Source organism: Lepidochelys olivacea (assembly GCF_965140295.1).
Source record: "Lepidochelys olivacea isolate rLepOli2 genome assembly, chromosome: 10".
In the NCBI taxonomy this organism is placed as follows: Eukaryota; Metazoa; Chordata; order Testudines; family Cheloniidae; genus Lepidochelys; species Lepidochelys olivacea.
The window spans coordinates 17,911,947-17,936,983 of NC_140420.1; the positions used below are offsets into that span (position 1 = coordinate 17,911,947).

The 25,037-nt window shown below is 40.4% G+C and overlaps 1 protein-coding gene across 1 annotated transcript in view; it reads right to left on the reverse strand.

The window, feature by feature from the left end:
* VPS35L (VPS35 endosomal protein sorting factor like) overlaps positions 1–25,037 on the reverse strand; it is a 120,027-nt gene that overhangs the window by 73,142 nt on the left and 21,848 nt on the right. Inside the window, exons 8-16 of the mRNA XM_084641114.1 lie at positions 24,843–24,927; positions 20,321–20,380; positions 13,890–13,986; positions 11,146–11,193; positions 9,909–10,002; positions 6,517–6,594; positions 5,887–6,009; positions 3,078–3,124; positions 596–707 (exon numbers count right to left, since the gene is read on the reverse strand). Coding sequence (XP_084497240.1) covers positions 596–707; positions 3,078–3,124; positions 5,887–6,009; positions 6,517–6,594; positions 9,909–10,002; positions 11,146–11,193; positions 13,890–13,986; positions 20,321–20,380; positions 24,843–24,927 — 744 coding nt within the window. The remainder of the gene's footprint in view (positions 1–595; positions 708–3,077; positions 3,125–5,886; positions 6,010–6,516; positions 6,595–9,908; positions 10,003–11,145; positions 11,194–13,889; positions 13,987–20,320; positions 20,381–24,842; positions 24,928–25,037) is intronic.

The window sequence follows — 25,037 nt, forward strand, 5'->3', positions numbered from 1 at the left end:
GTGCAGTGTGAAATCGATTTAACGCTGCTAAATTCAACCTCAACTCCTAGGGTAGACCAGGGCTTATTTGGCAGATTCCTGAAGAAAGGCTCTAAACTAGCACACCCAGAAGTCAGATTTTGCTCCCATTGATGTCAACAGCAAAACTCCCATTGGCTTCAATGGAGCAGGATTAAGCCCCTTAAAACAGTACAAATAAGTGCCGGGAGTAGAGTCACATGCTGTGTGAAGGAAGCCACAATTAGTTAATTCCCAGCACTTCTTTCCAGCACTGGGATTGACTGGCTAATAATAGCCCCTTCCTTATAACAAATAAACTGCAACAGGCCTCTTTTTGATCCATTCACTGCTACTGCAGAAGACATAGTTCCTGTCTCTATTCTCAGTCGACCCCTCCCACTCGTAAAGGATTCAGGACCCAAGAATGAAACAGGAATAGAAATCACTTTATGTTCTAGATCTTAAATCACCTTATTCTACACAGCAGAGAGTTCCCATTTTTTAATCCTGTGTGAACTATCTAGACAACTAGCTAAAAGTATAAAGCACTCAGCAAGATAATGAATAAGGATTGCTTTAAATTGCAAAAACTTACCTTGGGGAAACCAGATTCATCGCACTCTTTAATCATGCCAATAAAATCCATAGACCTTGCAGCAATAAACTCCGCTCTGAATGCTGACATCACTGAATTCAACAGCAGGGCACTAGAAGGAACAGGATACAAATCAGCACAGCTCACCATAAATTAAGCCCATTTTCATTGTCTAGTTTACATTAATCTGAACTTCAAAGAATAATTAAATACCACTCAGTTTCTACCTGTTTGGGTGATGGGTTGATCAAGGCTGTAATTTGTTGGGAAAACAAGAAAACATGAAGTTTGGCAATGTTGCACAGGATATGTAGAAAACCTCAACCTGTACTTTCTTTGCTTAACTCCAAGGAAAACATCATTTAATTGTCTTTAAAATAAATTTTACATTTGATTTCTTACACTAGGATCAACTTTCTTTCAAGCTATCACTAGCTGAGAGCAGATTTCCTTATAATACTGGCACATCACTCACCAAGCTGGAGACCATTGGCTATTCAGTAAAAAGAAACAGTAATATTGGGATAGTCTTTGCACATTTGCTGAACTATTCTATTTTCTTCTTCTGTCTGAAGTCCCTGCAATTGAAAGTATCTTTTGGTATGACAACAGCCTCCATTGAAGCTTTGTTGCATTAACTAAAGCTGTTGCTGCGAGGCTGATTTCTACTAAATGAGCTGGTAGAACGGAAATAAATCCATATGATTATAGTAAAGGCGATTATTATTGTCTACAGATATAATAATTGAAACCTGAAATTTATATTTTAAGTTAGCTGTTGAAGAGGCAATCCAATGTACTACACTTCAGAAAAAGTAACTCAATTTGACAGCATTTTAAAACAAATATTCAGGGCCAAATTCTGCCCTGAGATGCATCTGCACAACTTCCATTTTGACTTGTAACCCCAGCAGAGTCGACACTCCGTCCTTCATTCTTTTGAAGTCAATAAAGTGAATGCTGTACAATTTACTGTTTGTGGAGGTCTTTTGCAGAACAGAAGTGAATGGGATTACAGTGATCACATAGCACTTAGTAGGAATTTGCCCTTGGCCTTGTCCACACATTTCCATGCCACCAACTGTTGTCCACAGCATGTTGCACAAGTTGGCTGCTACCTTTCACCCAGAGATGGCTGAATTATAGTGATATTGCATGTATGTAGTTAGTGAAGGGCTTGGGATTTAAAATTTAGCAATGAAAATCACCATATAAATCTAAAATATCATTCAATGAGTTGCATGTAAGAGGGCAGAAATTTGCCTCTTGTTGTTAACCTACAAAACAATGGTCAGAGCTGGGTTATTCAATTTCCAATTAGCTACATTGTGTAAGCATTTAAAAGGTCAAAAATAGACTGAAATTAACACTCCATTAAAACACATAGGAAATTTCTCAGCTCTCTTGGTGCTACATTGTGAAATTTGCCTTGCTGCAAAGCAAACAAGAGAGCTGTGCACAGACTAAGCAGAAAATCTTTCTTCCCAACCCAAAAGACTAGAAACTATTTAATTTAAAGACAAATGCTGTAGAATAAACCAAAAATCTATAGACAGAACCTAATACAGTGAGTCTAAAAGCATGACTTTTGCCTCCTCACCCCTGATTTTGAGTCAAACTTCTCCACTCCTTAACTCAGTCACATGTTTGGTGTTACAATATCTTTCTTTTGGATAAAAGGGTAATGCATTTCCGGCTCTTCACTCAAAGCAGATTACACTAGCTCACTGTTTAGTAAAAAAATTAATCATGTTTGCAAACAATTTTCAAAGACCTCCTCCCTGCCCACCTAATAAACCAAACTGAAACTAGCCAATATAACTTGGGCTAAAACATGCTCACACAATTCAGAAAGAGGATTCAAGACTAGCAATTAACCTTTCTGAATCAGTCACGAAATACAGGTAAACCTGTGCAGACCAGGCCAAACCACATTCCAGTTCAGGTTAATGTACGGAGATGCGATGAACTGTATTTGAAAACCATTTTCTGCTCATTTTTCTAGTTCAGACAGGGACTAAGTTAACTAGGAATGAATGCACATCCTTCCTGAGACAGGCTTGGAAGGCTATTCTTAGCCTTAAAATGGCACTGTTCAGTCACCTGCTTGCAACCTCCCTCACAGTATACACATACTAGCCAATTGGCAAAAGTAAAAAAGGGGAACAGAAGAAAATGTAGCATGTGTAGTTCTCAAAGGAAATGACTGGGAGCACAAAGTATCATGTGGTTTAATCCTAGCTGAACTCTAGCTCATCTGACAATTGGGTCAATTAACCTTTTTGCCACAGCCAAATCCACTGGAATTTTGGGTGAAAAAAAAATTCAGGGAACACAGATACAACATCTCAGTTTTAGTAGTTTAATAAAGTACTCCTGCAACAAAATAAAATGAGAGACATTATACAAAGAACTGGATTACAAAAGTGTAACATAAGATTTAGATTTCTGACTCATGGTCTGTTGACCATGCAGTACTTACTTGTTCCCCAGTTTCTTGCATCTCTCCATCATCTCAGTAAGCAGAATCTAGAACAGTGATTTCATTCAAATCAAAAAGTGTGGACCACCCAAATAAAACATTCTCACAGCTTTTGGAAAACTTTACATTAGCTAGAGGTGAATTTCATTACATAGCGACTACATTCCAAACACTACATCTAGTCAAAAGAAAATATTGTGGGTGGTGCAATATAAAACAAATATATGACATGGATATAGTGACATTTTAATCTGACTTGCTACTTCATTTTATAAAAGTCAAGTTTTCAGATCTTTAGTAATGTCTGGAAAAGGTTCTCTCTCTGAAAAATGACATGGTCAATTACCTCTGGCAAGAGAGGGGAATACTACTAGCTCTTTACTGCAGAATGCAGAAACTCTGATTGAAGTTTTAAGTAGCTTGTTGGCTATGTTAAGCAATTACAAAGCCCAGAGCTTACCAATTTTTTCCTCACTAGTTTATATCAGTATGACAGAAGAAACTGAATAGAATCAGAAGATCAAGAAAGCAAGATGATACCAGCGATTGGGACAGTAAGAAAGAAAATGCAGTATTGACTATAGATGTAAATGTTCTCATTTGTGCTTTAATATAATTGCTTATTATTATTATTTCCAATATACATATATTTTTCCTGTGTACAAGAGTTTTAAAATGTATGCTCATACCTATTGGGGTTTAGTCTATTCCTCTCTAAATATGAGAAAGAGCTGATTTCTAAGATTTTTAAACAAGCCTTTAAACCAGGCAAACTTTTTGGCCTGATGGCCACATGTGGGTATGGAAATTGTATGGCAGGCCATAAATGCTCATGAAATTGAGGGTTGGGGTGCAGGAAGGGGTCAGGGGTAAAGGCTCCGGGTGGCACTTACCTCAAGCACCTCCCAGAAGCAGTGGCATGTCCCCGCTCCGGCTCCTACACGAAGGTGCAGCCAGGCATGGCCAATGGGAGCTGCGGGGTCAGTGGCAGCGTGCAGAACCCCTTGGCTGCCCCTATGCGTAGGAGCCGGAGGGGGAACATGCCACTGCTTCTGACAGTTGCACAGAACGGGGCAAGCTCCCAAGCCCACTTCCTGGCTGGAGCACCGGAGCAGGGCAAGCCCCAAACCCCACTCCCTGGTCAAGGGTCGGATTAAAGTGTCTGGAGGGCCGCATGCGGCCCTCAGGCCATAGTTTACCCACCCCTGCTTTAAACAAGGAGGCAAGCACAGCAGATTTAAATTCTCCTCATGACTCGACTTCCTCCAGCTTTCCTCTCAAATAATGAAGTGTTGTAATGTCTCCTTAGAAATTAATTTCTGTTTCAGACTATTTTTAGGCTGGTTATAATATTATGTTGATCGTGTTTATAAATACAAAAAGGTGCAATTTGCATCGCTAAGTTGATAAAGCTGTGCGAAGAACAGCATCATGGGGTTCTGATGCAGAATCAAAGATTTCTAGTTTGGCCCCAGGAGACATGTTATGCAGAGTCCTGTACAAAGCAATCAGATGTGCATTTTCGTGTGGGTGAGGTTTCACCTTTAAAATGTCTTTAGCATCTTCATTATTTAAAAGCATTTACATTATTTAGATTCTACATAATCTGTAAACATGAACTACAACAAGAATGGCTTTCATAGAATCATAGAATATCAGGGTTGGAAGGGACCCCAGAAGGTCATCTAGTCCAACCCCCTGCTCAAAGCAGGACCAATTCCCAGTTAAATCATCCCAGCCAGGGCTTTGTCAAGCCTGACCTTAAAAACCTCTAAGGAAGGCTTTATATTGGCACTGCTCATTTGATTACTGTTAAGGCTTGTTAGCACTTCTTTCATACATACACCTATTACCCGTATGCTGCCCTTGATCTGCATTACTTGTGCTTTGCCCATTGCTGGTGTCAAGCTTAGAATGCAACATTTTTCTGGATCCCCTTCTTTACCCAAAGGGGAACTACTAGCTTCCTATATTTTCAGGAAGTCAACTTTTATTATTTCCACTTTCTTCAGAATTCTGCATCAGATTGTGATTGTCTCAGATGCATTTCACGTTTTGTTGGGAATTTAAAGATCTGATAGGCTCACCTTTAGAAAATACGATTTATTATTATTATTGTGGTTGAGATAAAATTTCCCAATCACTTGTTCTGGTGCAAATTTTGATTACCACTAGTACTATATTTTTATCCCAAGAGTCATATCAGACAGAGAAGAAGTTGCCTGCTTTTTATTTACTTATACCCACAGTTCTGTTTCTGCATCTCCTTTTATATTAAAACTATGAAAGGGAAATAAGCTTTGTGGAATAAGGAAGCCGACTTATTTTAGTCCATTGTGTAATATTACATTTATTCTTCAACTTTGCCGTATCATTTTAAACTTAATATCTACAACTAAAAATAATTATGAATCCACTTATGCCTCCTTCACTATGGTTTTGTTTTTACACTTAATAGTCCTTGCACATTGGCCTTTTTGTCTTTTCAAGCACTCTCACTGGAAACTATTTATGGTTACTTAGATGTAGGCACTTCAGAGCATTGCATGTATCTTAGCTAGCTATGTAAAGTCCAATGTATATTTACAGCACTATATCTGTTAATAATATCACTCACATAAGCTTTGGTCATTTTTCAATTCAAGTTTGAATATAGCATCCTAGGTCCTACATCAGTATGTACGAAATGGTCTAGCAATGAACAATTACCATAGGAATCTATAACATCTTTTAAAAATCAGATATTGTATATGTTCTTTGTTCCAGTTAACTATCAAGCATTTATTTACACGGTGACTATGTCATTTACCTCGGGAGCACGGTACGCGATACACTGTAAAATCCAATCTATAGCAGGAGAGTAGAGAGTCAAATACAATGGAATCTCCACACACTGCACTACCAGCTGATTCTGAACAGTATCCCCATGCATCTGTAAAGGAAGTAAAAGATGAAAGAGCTGCCATGGGGGGGGGGGAACGCATCTGGCTGGGGCTATGAGAAACTGGAAACAAAACTTCAAGTTATAGGTTAATTGAAAGCTTTGAGAGACCAGGGTAACTGAATTACACAGCATGCTCAACAAGTATTCTGCATATTTTCCTGTATTCGGAAGAAATATACAGTGGGCACTATTTAAAATTTGGGCATATAGCATGTACAATAGTTAAATTTACCACAATATGTGCAGTATTTCCCATTCTAAATATAGGTAATACCACAGTAAAGGTAAATAGTGCAGTCTAGTAAACATCAATTTTGCTGGTGACATCTATTGGCTGGTGACATCATATTTTTTTTTCAGATTCACAGTTTCAAAAATATTTACAACTCTAGATTCTAGAACTTTTAAAGGGATTCGTAAAAAGCATTTTCATCATCGGTTGCTCAAGGAACATCCTTATTTCATCACTCAGGCAATACAAACGTATTTGCTTACTTGCTTAAATGTTAGAAGGAAGTCAAAAAAATTCTTGTTAAGGCTTTCTTTACGATGAGGAGCTACTTCCATTCCGACCTACATTCGAAGAAAGAGAAAAATTGTATCTTTACCACTTACCATCCTCTTTCAGCTATGAAATAGAGTTATTCACCAGGGAATAAGTATATTCACACGCATATCAGTAAAATGAAGATATTATAGCAGAGTACTGAACAGAATGCTTTTTGCCCATCATTATCCCTGACTCACTAGGAAGTGATATTATGGCCCCATCCACTGAGACCAGAACTGTGCTAGCTACTACTGTGTTTAAACGAGGTTGTTGAGAACAGGTCCTAGTATGGTGTTCATGACCAGTAAGAGAAAAAACTAGCATTCAAATGTTAGGAAAAGCCATATTTAAGGCTGCCCTTTGGTTCATCCATTCCTTGCACTGAATGAAGTAGGGGTCCTGTGAAAAAAAATAGTACAGGACCGTGTAATCAAAGACTACTGTAATGCATAAACATGTAAGGGGGTGAATTAAGGGGTCACAGGCAATTTTAAGTCTGGACTTTCCTAATTCTTGAGTGCTTGATTTTGCAACTTAACTAATGATTTTTTAATGCAGGGTATTTTTTACTATAATTTATTTTCTTTTCTTTTTTTTTAAAGAAAAGAAAAAAGGTACTAAAATGTGTTATGTGCAAGTGTAAGAGAAGAGAAAGTGGAACACAAATGACTCATGAAAAAGCTATAAGTCAGTTATGTTTTAAAAAAAAAAACAACCCAACAGCTTCTAAGACTCCTCCCCTATCACTTTGCTCACCCAAGGCCTGATCATGAGAGGCGCCTGCCACTCCCACTGACTTTGTCAGGAGCTGCAGGTACCCACCACCCACCCAGACCAAGCATCTCTAGCCTTTGTATTTTATTTCTATTTGAGTCATATAAGCTTTAAAAAAATGCACTGCCCTATGAACTTTCCATAGAGAGCTGATTCTTTGATTCAATTCAACAGCAGAGACACCTCTATTCAGCGATGCTGCTGCTTTACAGATCTTATTTGTGTCTGCACTACAGCTTCATTATTTACAAACGGTTAGTTTTTAGAAGGTTTTTATTCCCACCATCTTCACCAGGGTTAGTTTGAAATTTTCTTTTAATTAATTAAGTGTTAACAGAAAGAAAGTATGTGTGACACAATTTTACCTCCTGCTAGGGGGGAGTCTATTTCTCTAACTTCTGCTTTCATTCCGGACCAAGATTTCTTTTCTTGTTTTTAAAAAATACCTTATGGCAGCCTGTTAAGGCCACAAACATCCAATGTGGTGGTACCTGGAACATTTCATCGGCCAAACCGTCAAGGCCTTACACAATTTGACAGCATTTCTGTCTGTACGTATGCATGTAATGCGATGCATCCGATCAATTCCAAAATTTCAGGGAATGGTCTAGACATCAGTTGTCAGAACCCCACTGATTTTGGGGAAAACTGGGAAACTGGAAAGGGGGGTACATGTAGCTGCTGCCATCTGGCTAGCACAGCCACAGCTTTCAGCACCTATGCAATTGTCTGTTGATCAAACAAGTGGCTGATGGCACCCATTAATACCTTCCAGCACAACAGCAAGCCCCATCTCACCTCTGCTCATCCCCGCCCCGACAGAGTTTAGTATGACGACACCCTGGATGATTATCTCCCAGACAGAAAGAATAATAATGAGGAGGAGGGGCTGGGGGTGCACACACCTGGCATAGTGGGAGGGAGAATGACACACACAGAACTCCTTGGGGAGCAACTGGGGGCAGGGAAAACAGAGACTCTGGCATCGGGGGGAAGGGGATGCACAAAGAGTGCTTACCATAGGGCAGTGGTTCCCAAACTTTAACAACCTGTGAACCCCTTTCACTAAAATGTCAAGTCTCGTAAACCCCCTCCTAAAAATGAATATTTCCAAGGATTTTCTCCTTTACCAGAGTATAAATTATAAAAGCAGTGATCTTGGAAATATAAAATTTGTTTTTATGACTTGCTTATTACACACTATTTATCAACTATTATTTATCATTGCAGTATTTTTATTACATTATGAAAACAGCAACACTCTTCCAAGATCTCACTTTCATAGTTCGTATCACTTTGAATAAACCTGTTATAAATTGAGGCTCCTGTGTTTCATCAAGGAATATCAGATGTGAAACAGCATGAAGGTATTTAAGATGCCAACTCAAAGAATTCCTCCTACATAAGCATTCAGGTCTTGAGCAGTCCAGGCAAACAACGCACGTTACAACAAAGCTTAAACTTGTTCTTCACAATAATTTTAAAACAATACTAGCTGCCTATTTAATTTTAAAAACAGCAAAAAATATCCACCTCCCTTTCCATTTCTTATAAGGAGTCTTGAAGTTTAAAACTCCTCAGTGTGATAGATATGCTTGCTTTGATCTGCTTAGCTCTTGGAAGTCCAGGGGCTGTGCTGCCTGGGATCCCTAGGGACAGCTCTGTTTGCCATTAGGGAATTTTTTCCTCCCCAGAGAACTCCCTGTAACATTTTGCAAACCCCAGTTTGGGAACCACTGACATCGGGGGAAGAATGGGGATCCTGGAATGGGGGAACACAGAACTCCCTTATGGGGAAAATTGGAAGGACCTTATATGAGGGAAGGAGGGGCACACAGCTTACCTAGCAAGGAGGGAGGAATGGGGGACCATGGCATGGGAGGAGAGGGATTTAGGGTGCACACAGAAGCCCTGGCAGGGAGCAATTGGAGGGAGTTGCAGCAAATCCCTGAAATAGAGGGGGAAGGGAGGGTGGCAGACATCGCGCTTATAGGGGAAACCAAGGAGCCTCTAGTGCATGTAATAAGCTCAGCTGATGTAAGATACAAAGTGCGCAACCTCCTAGTTTTTAAAACACGACATCAAATTAACTCTTTTTCATCATGAAGCTCATCAAGCCATCCTCCAAAAGCAGATACTCTCATGGTATGAACAGGGAGACAATAAATTCAAGTAGAAGGAAAGCTTGTACCGTACCTCGGAAAAGCCATGCTTAGCACTCAGACAGCAGTCTGTAATACCACAAAGCTACAAGCTTTCTTTATGACTCAGTCCCCAATTTTCCCCTTCCCTCAGGAGGAAGTACTGGCAGGACAAGCTTGGAAAATTAGTTTTTAATTACTATGATTATTATAGGCAATTATGCAGCAGGTTTTCAAACTGTGACTATAATGGAAAAGTTATCCTGCCTTGCAATTTTCTAAGAGGAGGAACAGGCCACTTTTTGGGCCAGAGAAAACCTGCCACTAATTAAAATCTTCCTTTTTTGGCAGGTGAGGCTGCAGGAAGACAGATTATACCATTGATATAAGCTCACTTTAAATAATGTTAAATTATAGCCTACCCTGCACAGGTACGCTCTTGCATAGACTGCAACCAGTGGATCTCCAATTCCTCTAATCATAGCCGTTAGTCGCGGGAGACATTCTGAAATTCCCCTGTTAAGATTTGTGAAAAATTAAATTTTTAAGTTTATGAATTGATCAGAGCACCACAACGCATACTGATAACTCGAAAGGCTGCTTTAATAAATGTACATGTGAGCAAGAATTAAAAGAATCAAGGAAAGTCATATTAGCACAAAGTCTAATTTAGAAGTAAAATTTAACTAGTTCTCTAAGTAACATCTTAGACATGAATTATACTACTTACCCTTGTGAGCAGCCAGGCTATGTACTGGAGATTTGCAAAGAGCTGGGGGACTGATGGAAGGAAAGAAGCCTTTCCTCTAGACTGGAGAAGCTGGAGCTTCTCTCTGGTTGCAATGTAGTCTCAGGGATGCAGCAGCCCAAAAGCCTCAGAGGCAGTGGATCTATGATGGCCAAGGAATCTCCTAGTCAGTCACAGATCCACTGGTCCCACTTCACTCCCAGTTTCACCTGCTATGGCTATAAGGAGGGACTCAGCACAGAGCTGTTGTATGCAGGTGGTGTGGGCTGTTTATACTCCCCCTGCCCCTCCAGCACACACCTGCACTGGCACAAGTGTGACCAGGCCCATACTGGGAGGCCCAAAAATAATCAAGCTGTCATTGTAGAGCCATTGAGATTATGGCATTCATTTTAGCAATTAACTGCAAAGGCCCGTTAGTCCTGAAGGGCTATTTTTAAAACAATATTGATTCTGGTCGGCTTGGAGCCTATTCCCCAGCTGCTTTCCAGCTCACTGCCTCTGCCTTGTTTCCTCACCTTGCCTTTAGCCTGGTTACTGACCTACCTATTTCTCTTTCTGTGTTACCCTCTCCTTTACCTTCAGCCACCTCCCATCAATTTTGCTTTCCTTTCAGTTTTGTAAACCCCTCCTCCTTGCCCCCCCCCCCAAAATGCTTCACTTTCCGTTCATACTACAGTTATGCAAGTGCTCTGAAGTGGATGCATCAGTACGTCAGCAGCTGTGCTAATATTCTGCCTTGATGGGATTTGTATCAGGAGCCCAAAGCAATCAATATTGCCCCCTCCAAAAGCACAGAAGTTTCCTGCCATTATTGATAGTGGAACTTTCATACTTAATTCTCTGCATGCTACTTTAACATGTACCCATTCGTTGGCTGTCCATATTTATTAACTGCATGTTAGCCTTACGTTTTGGACAGAAACTTGTTGCATTTCAGTATTGCTGCTTCCACATAGCTATAACAAAACCAAATTAAGGAAAAATACTCCAAGATGTATTCCTTGTAAGAAAAACAAAACTACTCCTCTGACAGATTGAAAATATCCTGTAATATACTGAGCAAATCTTATGGAATTAAGATAGCCCTAATTCAATAAGGTTTATTTTAACCCCATTTCGGGTGTACTGTATGTTCATTAATGTGTTGTTGTGGCAGTAGGGTTGCCGAGTGTCCAGTTTTCAGCCAGAATGCCCAGTCGAAAAGGGACCCTGGCAGCTCCGGGCAGCACTGATGACCAGGCTATTAAAAGTCAGGTCAGCGGCACAGTGGGGCTAAAGCAGGCTCCACGCAGCTTCCAGAAGCAGCGGCATGTCTCCCCTCCAGCACCTACACTGCCGTATGCTGCCCCTGCCCCAAGCGCCAGCTCTGCAGCCTCCATTGGCCGGGAACTGTGGGAAATGGGAGCTACAGGGGCAGCGCTTGCGGACGGGGCAGCATGTAGAGCCACCAGGCCGTACCTCTGCGTAGGAGCTGGAGGGAGGACATGCCACTGCTTCCGGGAGCTGCTTGAGGTATGCGCTGCCCAGAGCCTGCACCCCTGATCTCCTCCTGCACCCCAACCCCCTGCCTCAGCCCTGATCCCCCTCCTGCCCTCCGAACCCCTTGCTCCCAGCCTGAAGCACCCTCCTACACCCCCAATCCCTCATGCCCAATCCCACGCCAGAGCCCGCACCCCCAGCCAGATCCCTCACCCCCTCACACCCCAACGCCCCCTGAGCCAGCCCGGTGAAAATGAGCAAGCAAGTGAAGGTGGGAAGAGCGAGCAACACAGGGAGGGAGGGATGGAGAGAGTGGGGCCGGGGTCTTGGAGAAGGAGCGGGGCCTCGGAGGAGGGGCTGGGCAGGGGTGTTCGGTTTTGTGCAAGTAGAAAGTTGGCAACCCTACATGGCAGTGTATGTACCTTTTCTACATACATAGGAAGGAGGAATGCTAATGTACTTCCTCCACTGTCAACCCTTTGAAGTCAGCCCCTGGAGAGAGATGCATATACTGGTTCGAATCGGATTCTCCAGAGACCAAGAGACAAAGGAAATACTTTTAGATAAAAACCTGGGGAGGGGCTTTCAACCTTCTTCCCGCTCCAGCGAAAGGACTCCTGGTCCACATAGGGCCTCAGTCCTTAGAGGAGGATTGGAAAGACTTGACCTATGAGGCCTCAAAAGACTGGGGGCTTGTTCTGAGTTGGGAAGCTCTGATGAACTTGTAACCATAAAGATGACCGTTGGGTGAGGTATTAAAAGACTGGACTTACCAGAGGCCATGTGAGAGCTAGGATGAACTCTGGTAAGCATATTAGTGTGCGTGTAAGTTCTTTTATTGTTTTTAATATGATTGCTCTGTAATGCTTCATACCTTAAGAATAAAGTAGGCTTGCTTAGAAACAGCTGCATGGTAACAACTACATTGTTATCCATTTCTGGAGAGAGCAAGCAGGTACCCCTGTGCAACCTTTCGGTGCTGGAATTACACAGTGAAGGCAGGGGAACTGTGCAACCTAAGAATATCCCGGTCAGAAGGGAGAAAGAGAGACACACAAGAGTCTCCATCCAAGAGAGGCAACAGCTGGGGAGCTGAAGGCCAAGGGTGGGTGCCCTTGCTAAACCACTGAAGGGAAATACAGTTACAGATGCCCTGAACTGTGACAACTCCCTGGCTGTGAAATTAATTTCTCTTGGGCACCACATGGTAAGGGTACTCTGAGACCTAATATCAACTGCACTACGTGTTTTGTGGCTTTTATAGCTTTTCCATTTCATTTTCAAATATGTCCAGTTTATAGCATGTAAACTCAATAAACCATCATCATCATCACGTGCTACCGCACCCCCCAGCCACCACCATGGCACTCAGGCTACAGTACCACATTATTCAAAGAATTCAAAAATACTTCAAAGCTCAAAATCCAAACAAAATTAAAGGAGTCAATATAAAAAGGGAGAAGTAAGAGCTGGGAGGAGAAGATCAATATGGGGTTAACAGAAATTTTGGAAGTTAACAGGTCTGTGTTACCATTAAAATCCTATAGACACTTGGATTTCTGATTCAACTACTACACTATTAAGATTTAGTACAAGTTGGAATTCACTCTCAATGCAAAACCTGGGGCAAGGACTGTCTTGTTGTTCTGTGTTTCTATAGCGGCCAGCACAATGGGGTCCTGGACAGACACTATAGTAACAAAAATTATATGAATTGTAATAAAACAATTGTGAGCTCCATTTGCCTTCCTATTCTGGAGAGAAAGAATGGTCCAGCTGTTGGGGTAGTAGGCTATGTCTTGGGAGACTGAGGTTCAATTTCCTGCTCCACCACAATCTGACTGTATGACCTGGGTCAAGTCACCTAGCCACTCTGTGCCTCAGTTCCCCATCTGTTAAAAAAATGGGAATAACAGTATTTCACTACCTTACAGGGGTCTTGTGAAGATAAATACATTAAAGATTTAGAGGTGTTCAAATACTGTTGTGATGGGAGTGGGGCATGTAAGTACACAAGATAGACAGATATTTTCAGACTAAAACCGGAGGTGATCATCATTGTTTAGATTTTCAACATAGTGAAGTTTATGTTCTCATATTACTTGAATTCCTTTTAAAACTTCACGCATAATAGTGTACCATTTTGACAGTCAAACTCATCTGAAAAGGATACAATCTGGGAATGAGCTCTCTGATTGAAGCAATCTTGAAGAACCAGTTTAAACAGGTTTCTTTGGCAGTATCATTAACACTTTCTGGAGTAAAATTATCTGTAAAAACAAAGCCAGAGCCAAGCATATTACATTTAGTTCTGAAATAAATTACTTTAGTTACATTTATTTAAAACAGTACATTGAGTATTTCCTTTTAAAAAGAAGTTAAACATACGGTAATGAACTGGACAATGTAATTCTAGGATCTCCTTTCCAGCAATACAGACAACTGCTTGACTGCAAACCCAGAGTGAGCAGCAATGCTGGGTAACCAGAGCTCCACTTCTATTTTATAGTAATATTGATTTATTTCATTTGGCCTAATTCCTGATGTCAACCCAGTAGCTCATAATATACTTTATTATTATTTTAGAGCCAGGCAAGTAACTCCTATGAAATTCTCATATGGAAGAGCTGACAAATATTGCTCTTTATCTTTATCCTCTCTGCCTTTGTCCTCTTGCACCCTACCGCTCCTTACTCTCACCTTCTCTAGGGTTGCCAACTTTGTATTCGCAGAAAACTAAAGACCCTTGCCCCACCCTCTGCCCAGCCCCCTCTCACTCTATCCCCCCTCCTCCATCACTCGCTCTACCCCACCCTCGCTCACTTTCACTGGGCTGGGAGGCAGTGGGGTGGGGTATGACAGGGGTGAGGGCTCTGAGTGCAGGCTCTGTGGTGGTGCAGGGGGATGAGAGGTTATGGGTGCAGGAGGGGGCTCTGGGCTGGGGCAGAGGGCTGGAGTCTGTGCGGGGGTGAGGGTTCTAGTTGGGGGTGCGGGCTCTGGGCTGGGGCCAGGGTTTGCGGTGCAGGAGAAGGCTTCAGGGCTAGGACAGGGGGTTGGTGCGCAGGAGGGGATTTGGGATGCATGTTCCCTGGAAGCAGTGACATCTCCCTCCGGCTCCTAAGCGAAGGTGCAACCACATGGCTCTGCCTGCGCATACAGGCATTGCCCCCTCAGCTCCCACTGGCCACGGTTCCTGGCCAATGGGAGCTGCTGAGCTGGCGCTGGGTCAAGGGCAGTACACAGAGCCCCCATCACTGCCCCTCCACCTAGCAGCCAGAGGGAGATGCCAGCAGCTTCCCAGGAGTCGCATGGAGCCGGGTAGGGGAGTCTGTCTGTGCCTCTAACCAGACTTTTAATGGCCTGGTCAGCAGTGTTGACCGGAGCCGCCAGGGTCCCTTTTCAACTGGGCTTTCTGGTAAAAAAATCAGACACCTGGTACCCTAACCTCCTCCACTGCAGAAGCCTAAAAAAAAAAAAAAATCTTACTTTTTGAGTAGTGGGATTGTGACTAAAACAAGAAGCGTTGCCCCTGTCAACCTTCAAAGATTTTTTGTTGAAGAATTGCCACTTTTAGGTCTGTAATCGAGTGACCAAAGAGATTGAAGTGTTCTCCGACTGGTTTTTGAATGTTATAATTCTTGACGTCTGATTTGTGTCCATTTATTTTTACGTAGAGACTGTCCAGTTTGGCCAATGTACAACGCAGAGGGCCACTCCTGGCACATGATGGCATATATATCACATTGGTAGATGTGCAGGTGAACGAGCCTCTGATAGTGTGGCTGATGTGACTAGGCACTATGATGGTGTCCCCGAATAGATATGCGGACACGGTTGGCAATGGGCTTTGTTGCAAGGATAGGTTTCTGGGTTAGTGTTTTTGCTGTGTGGTTGCTGGTGAGTATTTGCTTCAGGTTCGGGGGCTGTCTGTAAGCAAGGACTGTCCTGTCTCCCAAGATCTGTGAGTGATGGGTCATCCTTCAGGATAGGCTGTAGATCCTTGATGATGCGTTGGAGAGGTTTTAGTTGGGGGCTGAAGGTGATGGCTAGTGGCGTTCTGTTATTTTCTTTGTTGGGCTTGTCCTGTAGTAGGTTAACTTCTGGGTACTCTTCTGGCTCTGTCAATCTGTTTCTTCACTTCAGTAGGTGGGTATTGTAGTTGTAAGAACACTTGATAGAGATCTTGTAGGTGTTTGTCTCTGTCTGAGGGGTTGGAGCAAATGCAGTTGTATCGTAGAGCTTGGCTGTAGACAATGGATCGTGTGGTGTGGTCTGGTTTGGATGAAAGCTGGAGGCATGTAGGTAAGTATAACGGCAATTCTTCAACAAAAAAAACTTCAAAAACAGACTCCAACGAGAGACTGCTGAATTGGAATTAATTTGCAAACTGGATACAATTAACTTAGGCTTGAATAGAGACTGGGAGCGGATGGGTCATTACACAAAGTAAAACTATTTCCCCTTGTTTATTTCCCGTCCTACTGTTCTTGTCAACTGCGGGAAATGGCCCAACTTGATTATCACTTCAAAAGGTTCTCCCCACCCCACCTCCGCTCTCCTGCTGGTAATAGCTCACCTTTCCTGATCACTCTTGTTACAGTCTGTATGGTAACACCCATTGTTTCATGTTCTCTGTGTATATAAAATCTCCCTACTATATTTTCCACTGTATTTATCCAATGAAGTGAGCTGTAGCTCACAAAAGCTTATGCTCTAACAAATTTGTTAGTCTCTAAGGTGCCACAAGCACTCCTTTTATTTCAAGGAAAGGCACTCTGACACACACTGAATAATAATGCTGACAAGGAAATGTCTATATTCCAGTGGAATGTTTAAAAATCTAGAAATGGAAGCCTCATAATACTGCCACTGTTAAATTTGAGAGCTGTAGCAAAAGTGCAAAATCCTTAATCAAATTCAGCTTCATGGGAAATGCTAACTAGTGATGGCATAATTCCAGACTCATCCTTTTGCTGATACCTATATTTGTGATTATACAAAATGAATACCCTCTTCTTCCCTCCCAACAAATCTTGGATACTGAAAGTGGCAACAGACAAAGCTATATGGGCACTGAATGTGAGTCAACAATGCGATTCTGTTGCAAAAAAGGCAAATAAATATTCTGGGAGGTTTTAACAGCAGTGTCACATTTAAGACATGGAAGGTAACAGTTCTGCTCTGTTCAGCATCGGTGAGGCCTCAGATGGAGCACTGTATCCAATTTTGGGTGCCACACTTTAAGAAAGATGTGAAAAAACTGGAGAGAGTTCAGGGGAGAGCAACAAAGATGATATAGGTCAGGTTTTCTAGACCTCTTGAGGAAAGGTTGAAAGAACTGGAATGTTTAGCCTACAGAACAGAAGAATGAGTGGGGATCTGATAAAAATACTCAAATCTGTTAAGGGCTGTTATATAGAGGACAGTGATCAACTGTTTTCTGTGTGCACAAAGGGTAGGACAAGAAGTAATCTGCTTAATTTGCAGCAAAGGAGATTTAGGTTAGATATTAAGAAAAATCTTTCTAACTTTAAGGATAGTTAAGCACTGGAACAGGTTAAGTGTGGAGGTTGTGGAATCTCCGTCACTGGAGGTTATTAAGAAAAAGTTAGACAAACTTCTGTATGGGATGCTATAGGCATACTTAATCCTGCCTCGACATGGCAGGGGATGGACTAGACATCCCTTGTGGTCCCTTCCAGCCCTACATTTCTGTAATTTCTATGTTGCAGTATTATCCAGCCTCTCTCTCTGGCCTTCCTATCTCCCACCAGAATCATCCTGCTTTAAAAGTCGGAGGAGGAGGAAGGAGAATCTTCTGCACTGAGCTAGGACTTTATCAGGTAAAGGGCCCCAAACCCAGAAGTCCTCAGTGCAGATCATCCACTGGGTCCCAAGATCCTAGCAAGATTGTGACCACCCTTGAAGACTATGAGTCTGTCCCTGCTACCATTAACTCAAAACAAACAACAGTAATTTACAGTAAGACTGGAACCTTTATCTGCACAACCACCCCATTTGGAGCTTGCTGTCAGTTTCATTTTTCACCCTGATGTTTCACAGTAAACCACTAAAAGAATGGCATCTTCACCAAACTAGTAATCTTAAAAAGCACAGGCACAGTCCTCTCAGAGGAGAAGACTTCATTTCTTTGTTCCGTGTCTGTTTATATTTCAATCTTTGTAACTTACACCTTTTGATGAATCAGCTTTTTGCAGTATATGTAAAGTATTTCAAAGGACTCTTCTCTATCTACACAGCTTTAGACATATTTCTCACTACAAGGTATGTATTAGTCAATATTAAGCAAGCAGTGGTAGACCTTTGCTTTTTTTTCCCCCAATTTTGTCCCACTGGACTTACAATTTTAGAAACAATGATGAAGGAACAAAGTTCTATCCATAAACTACATGCCTTTCTGTCAGGAACCAGGAAATATATGTACAAACAAAAGCATTTTAATGACATTGACTGGAAGCGGAATTTTCTTTTCCATTTCTACTTATTATTCTGCTGCTGTGCTTGTTGTTGTTCCTCAGAACACTAAGCCTGTGTCGAAATTTTAGAGAAAGTGCAATTCCCCACCCCCCACAGCTAGAGGTCTTTTACATAACACAGTACTTTGGGAATGTGATGTCTTTATTTCAAGTGTGCTGTAACTGCCAAGTCAGTTAAGAAAAGTGCTAACCCGAACATAGTTGATATTAACATAACCCTCAAAATGCTAATCCCTCAAACTATAGCAAAAAGTCATCACAGAATTACTGATCTTGAACATACTAGAAATACACTTTGATCATCTGCTTAAAGTAAAGGCAATGATTACCACTTAAAGGAAAATCAGCTTTGTTGACAGGTTCTTTTCTATAAGATATTGGTTTCATTAGCAAATGCTGAACAAATTAAATTAATTGCACATAAGCATTGCAATTGTTCCCTCACAGACAAACATAACTCAGGTATCCTTCAATGAGCAAGAGCCAACAGAAAAACTTCAAAAACAGACTCCAACGAGAAATTGCTGAACTTGAATTGATTTGCAAACTAGATACCATTAACTTAGGCTTGAAGTGGGAGTGGCTGGGTCATTACACAAATTGAACCTATTTCCCCATGTTAAGCATCCTCACACCTCTTGTCAACTGTCTGAAATGGGCAATCTTGATGATCACTACAAAAGTTTTTTTCTCCTGCTGATAATAGCTCATCTTAATTAGCCTCTTAGAGTTGGTCTGGCAACTTCCACCTTTTCATATTTTCTGTATGTATATATATCCTCTTACTATATGTTCCATTCTATGCATCTGATGAAGTGAACTGTAGCCCATGAAAGCTTATGCTCAAATAAATTTGTTAGTGTCTAAGGTGCCACAAGCACTCCTGTTCTTTTTGCGGATACAGACTAACACGGCTGCTACTCTGAAAACTGTAATTTGGTTTCCTGGAGGCAGAGAACTCTGGTACTAAATCAGAAGATCTAACCTTATTGGAACAGAAAGAACAAGTACAAATACCAATGACTTGGTTCTCATTTCATGCAGCTGCTCAAGGCAGGGTTCTGCATAGGAAATTGTGAGTGTGTGTATGTTACTGGAAAATTTCAGTCCTGATATCATTGCTGGTAGAGATTTCTTTCCAAGATATTTTGACTCTTGCTTCACCCAGAGAGAGCAGTCTGCAGGGGGTAGAGTGTTAAATAGCAAGGAGAAAAAAGAAAGCTCACCAAAGAAAATATTATTACTGACTTGTTTCTCATGATGCTACTGGTTTAGTATTGCAAGCTGTTTGTGATGAAATCAAAGGTAAATACTTTTATTTTATAATGAAATTTGCATGGGCTCATCTACAACATGAAAATAACCATATTTAAACATGGTTGTGGCCAAACAGTGTGGTAATATGGTTTATTCTGGTCTGTGCAGATAGATAAAACCATGTTATAAGGATGCTGAAAAACTGTAGGAAGATGCTCAGGATATGAGAGTATAAGGAGAGAAGAGGACAAAGGTTTTTCTCCTTGTTTTAGAACTAGAGTGAGTGGGAATAGTAGTCCCATCCTAGCTGTCTCCCAACAGTTGTCTTCCACTTCCTCCTGCCCTAGAAGTTACACACTCTTCCCTCCCCCCACAACAGACCGTGCCAATGTTGAGAATCATTAAAACTGGAAATGAGTACATTTTACTGTCACAAGTTTTATTTTGGGTTATTTATAGTAATGAAGTAAACTTACGTAAAGTTGTGGGAGTGATTAAAGTAACCTGTTACAGACATTTTCCCTTGTTAAAAACTAGGAACAGCAACTAAATCCAAACTCAGCAAACATGAGCAGACCGATTTATTTTCAGAGGACATTAACAAGGTCATATTTTTCTACTGCACCACTGGCTTGGCCCCATTTAAAAACTCTAGTTCTCCCCCATAAGAATCGAGGTATGCACTAAAGTCTTCCCATGTGTTTTTATTTTATAAAGCTTGGAAGCAAAACTGAATGTGTTTCAGGATACGTATTGTTGAAATTCCCCACAATCCCAAACCTAGCTTGGTAAACATGGTAAATTTACACATTTCTACAAGAAGAATAGCACAAGGCAGGCACAAAGTTACCTGGTAAAGAGCTGCGATTATCCAGACACATGGATAAAATTCTTTCATATACTAGTTTTCCTGCCAAGAAAATAGGTTAATCTTTAGCAAATTGTAAAATGCAAATTGTGAAATAATGATGGTTTTCTACAGGGTCCAGGAATCTCATCTGCAAAGACTTCCTTGAACTCCATTATATTATGCTGCCATCTAGTGAATCTGAGAGATTTGAAGGTCTGCACTGAGGATTTGCATGCTGTAATTTCTCTTAGTTTCACTAAGAACAAAGGCAGTGGATAGGTCAGATTACTCCAACCATCTCCTGTTGACCAGGAAATAACTTTTGGTGCCCCCCTCTTCACTGAGCAGTGATCCTGTATTATTCTTAGCAACTGTCAATAAGTAGAAAAGGACATAAAGGGGATATAAAACAACTGCATCTGTCACAGCACATCCTGTTAAACACCAACAATACATTTCAAGTTAAAAGGCTGTAATAAATCAGTTCCACACCGTTAAAGAAATCCAAGATTGATTAAAATTATTAATAATTAGATTAAATAATTCAGCAAAACATTTTGACCATTTCATAGTCTATATCCAATTAAAGAAAGCTTTTATAGCTCAACTCTTCCACAAACAGGAAGAGATGGAATGAAATATTGTTAAGGTTTAGGAAGCTGTTAGGCGATAGAGTGATAATTTCCTGAAACATTACGTAACACATTATTTTAAGTTGAGATATAGTTTTAGATTTCAAAGTTTAGAGATCCTGACCTTTCCCATAGTTTTGTTTTAGCCTCTCATTGTTAAACACACAAAGAAAGTGCACCTTTTTCCTTTTGGAGATTTAAAGAAATGTGTTTAGATTTTTTTTTTTTTAAATAAAACACTTCCATTGAAGCATTGTTTGAAGAATGATGTACCTAATCTAATCTGTCTGCATTATTGTTTGCCTAAATGTTTAACTCAGTTACTTTTGGAATCCCACATACTAATTATGGCGTGGATAAACAGAGCACCTAATTTAATTAACGAAAATCTTCTTCTTGACCTCAAGAGTCAGGTTTCTTCGTGCATTAAAAGAATATGAAAATATACTAAGGGAAAATGAAGAGCTTCCCATCTGCCCTGTGTCAAAGAAGGCTCCCCCATCTACAATGGAGCTATGAACTGTGTTTGAACTTTGTCCCAGATAAGCCAGTTTCACATAGTTTAGCCAACCAGTGAGCTGATGGAGTCAAATCATGTTCAAACTTAGAAATGTCCATCCATACTGCATTAGAAGCTGGCATAACTGGAACTGTGTTTAAATACTGAGCCCCAATTCTGTTTCCTGCCAACCAAGAACAGGGCCAAATGAGATGGCTCCAGAAGGGAGACAGGGCATAAGCCACTGAAAAGAGCAATATGCTGCTATTATCTGCAAATCCAAGCATTGGATCTGACTGGGAATATAATGATTTAAAGTTAGTGAAATTACAACTTTACATTTTCCAACTTATCCTAAATTTGCTTACTGTTATGGCCATTAAGCAAACCACCACCATTATCACCTCCTCCAGGAGGAGCTTGAAGAGAGGGTTATTATTTATACCTCAATAGAAAATCAGGAAGTTTTAAGCATAAAACATTTATATTATCGAATAAGGATTTAAAAAGCAGCTGTGTCCAGAAAACAATATTTTCCAGTTCTTTTCCTGCTTGCTTAGAATTACATCCAGAGACCAGGCTAGTGGCAATCCATAAGGCATTTCCACAGATTTTAGTGTGGCTGATGAATGTTTCATCATGTTGGTAATTCCCAAAAACCCAATCTAAAATACCTGCCATATCAATAGATTTACTTGATTTAAAATGCTTTACTGATGGCAAGAGACTACCTAAAGATCTGATTCAGAGAGATACATCCAGTCTCCAGTTATCCTTGAAATTATATTTCTTTCTTTTGTATTTGTGTAAGCATCTACCTACAAGGCAAAACGAGTATTGAAACTCCACAGAATTAATCTTGTATTTGTTGCAAATGTACTCTCCCTAGGAGAAGACAGCCAACTGAGACAATTGTTTATGTAATAATAAAACATAACGAACTATTTAATCATCTCAATTATTTTCCTCCCTAGAGTCTTTAGTTTTCTACAACTGGTAATTCATACAGCCATAACAAATTATGTTTATCTCATGACTTCACTTTAGTGGTACTCATTGTATTACGGCATATTGTATGTATTTATGATTATTCATCTTTCAAGGTTATTCAGTGAAACAATATATTATTCTGAAACAGAATTGATTGTTGGCTTTCAGAAGTTACTTTGATAACTATTACATTTCTAGAACAGGCCACAAAGTAATGTACTTACTTATTCTTGTTAGGACTCTAAATTAAACATGTTTATTAGTAATATAGAAAAACAAAACAGAAAAATATTCTGAGCCCAAACACAGCATTAAAGGGACATATATCTATATATATCACTTAAATATTTGTTCTACTTAAAATTGTTATAAATAAGAGAATCATATGAAAATCTGCAGAATCAGTTAATGAAAATATAAATATCATTAACAGAATATAGCATATAGTGTTTTGCATACCCTCACAAAGAGGCTTAAGGTACTGAACCAAGCAAACAAACAATACAAAGCCAAATACAACAAAAAACAACATGCCATCATTTTGGTTTCAGAACACATTGCAAGACCCAACTTTTTGCATAAGCCTTCCTTCACTAACCAAGGACTAAAGCACAGCACTCTGATGGACAGATTATAAAAATAGACTTAGTAATTTGAATGTTAGCAGATAAATAAAGGGAGGGTGAAGAGTAATGTATTTTATGGATAGAGTTAGTGCGTCCCAATTATGAGCCAGACACTTAAATGCCATGGTGATGGGCACATTAGGGATGCCTCAAGGGAGTCTTATACAGAGGCAGAATGGAACTGAAACAAGACTGTATGGTTATTAGAGAGATAACAACCCAAATTAAGTTTTGAGGCAGTTTTCAAAATTAGGTAGGGAGGATAAAAAAATAACAATGCCCAGAGAGGAAAGAGATCCACAGGGGATACTGCCACAAAGGTTTAATCACCCACTGATCTAAGGAGACAGCCAATCCTAAAGGAGTGGACAGTGTCAGAAAGCAGAAACCTACCAGGACAAGACTAATGGAGAATCTCTCAAATACTGCCAGGCTCCTCATTAGAAGTTTTAAAACCCAAGAGGACCAGCTTAAAAATGATTTCACCAGTTCACCATGCACAATTGCTCAATCCAGTGACCAGGCATGCTTGTACATTCTGTACTATCTGTAAGTGAGAGAGAACTACTGCTGGAAGCAATTCTAAGAAATTACTTTAGTTGACACAGCCTATGATTACAAAGGCTTATGTTACTGTTGCAAGATAAAAACAAAAATAAAACTAGAGATCTTCACCTGGTTCATTACTTTAAAACATGTTCAGTCAGTAAGTAAAGGCATCAAGGAAGGGAAGAAACTCCTCATAACAATTCTTAGTACCTAGCAACACTTCCGCCTACCATGGGTTAAGGATGAGAAAGATCTGACATGTCCAGCCAGCAATGTCATCTAAGCATCTCTCCAGACCAGAAGTCAGTAAGGCCCCTGGACAAGATGTGCAGAATATCAATATACTTATAATACTTTGACTTTGCTAAGAAGCTTTGTACATAAGCTAAGGAACTTACAGATAAGACAGATCCTGCAAGAACTCTGCATTATCCATCACCAGCAATTGACTCCCATCAGCTAAGGAACTAATCAAGAGCAATTCCTGACACAGAAGCTATATCCTTCAATTGCCAAAGCAACCATCCATAGTCAATCACATTAAAGGCTACCGAGAAGACCAGCATGACCAAGATAGTCAACTGACCCCAACAATAGCTAGCCTGAGTTTATTTGTGCCCCTAATCAATGGGTTTCAAGCCTAGAAGCAGCCTGAAACCAACCTGGAACATATCCAGGAACTCACTGGAGTGGAGGTGACCTGGAGCTGAAAAAAGTGAAAGTCTGAGATGGTCTGAGGGTGAGGGCAATTAGTAAGTGCTCCAGCATCAAAGGATGACTGAGGAGACTGGTAGACCTTTGCATATTTTGAAGATAGCTGGCTAACAGACGAGCTGAAAATCCCTCTTAATAGTATCACAACCACACCACTATCTTTAAATAGCCAAAATAGACACAACTAGAGAGAGTGGATCTCAAGGAAGCAAAGATGCAATAATCTGACCACAAATCACTTAAAGTCTAGTGAAGGGAGAGAGGACAGTCCAAAGGGACATGTCTATCCATTTCTCTCTCTCTACAGGCTGTGCTGGCTTGTCCTTAATGTCTTTGACTCATCAGACAGGGTGTTCCCTATACTATCTACATTTTTTGTAAAAGTTAAATCCTTAAAGCAGTTGATGTTAACTCCTTAAAACTCTTTATAGGTTCTATTTCTAGAATATTTTGTAATTCTACAAAAAAATTAATAAAAATGAATCCATCGTAGGTCCATTGTAAGTACTTACCAAATGTATCAAGTATATCTGTAATTAGAACAAATTTACTTGGATAAAACTGGATTACTGTTGTGTCCGAAAGAAGTTTAGAACACTAGAAAAGAAAGAAAAAAGGAACAAAGCTTTACCAGGAGGATACAAAATTCTGTTTACCCAATTTAAAGGTAGTCAGTGATGGAATTAGCAAAGGAGAGTGCCATATAA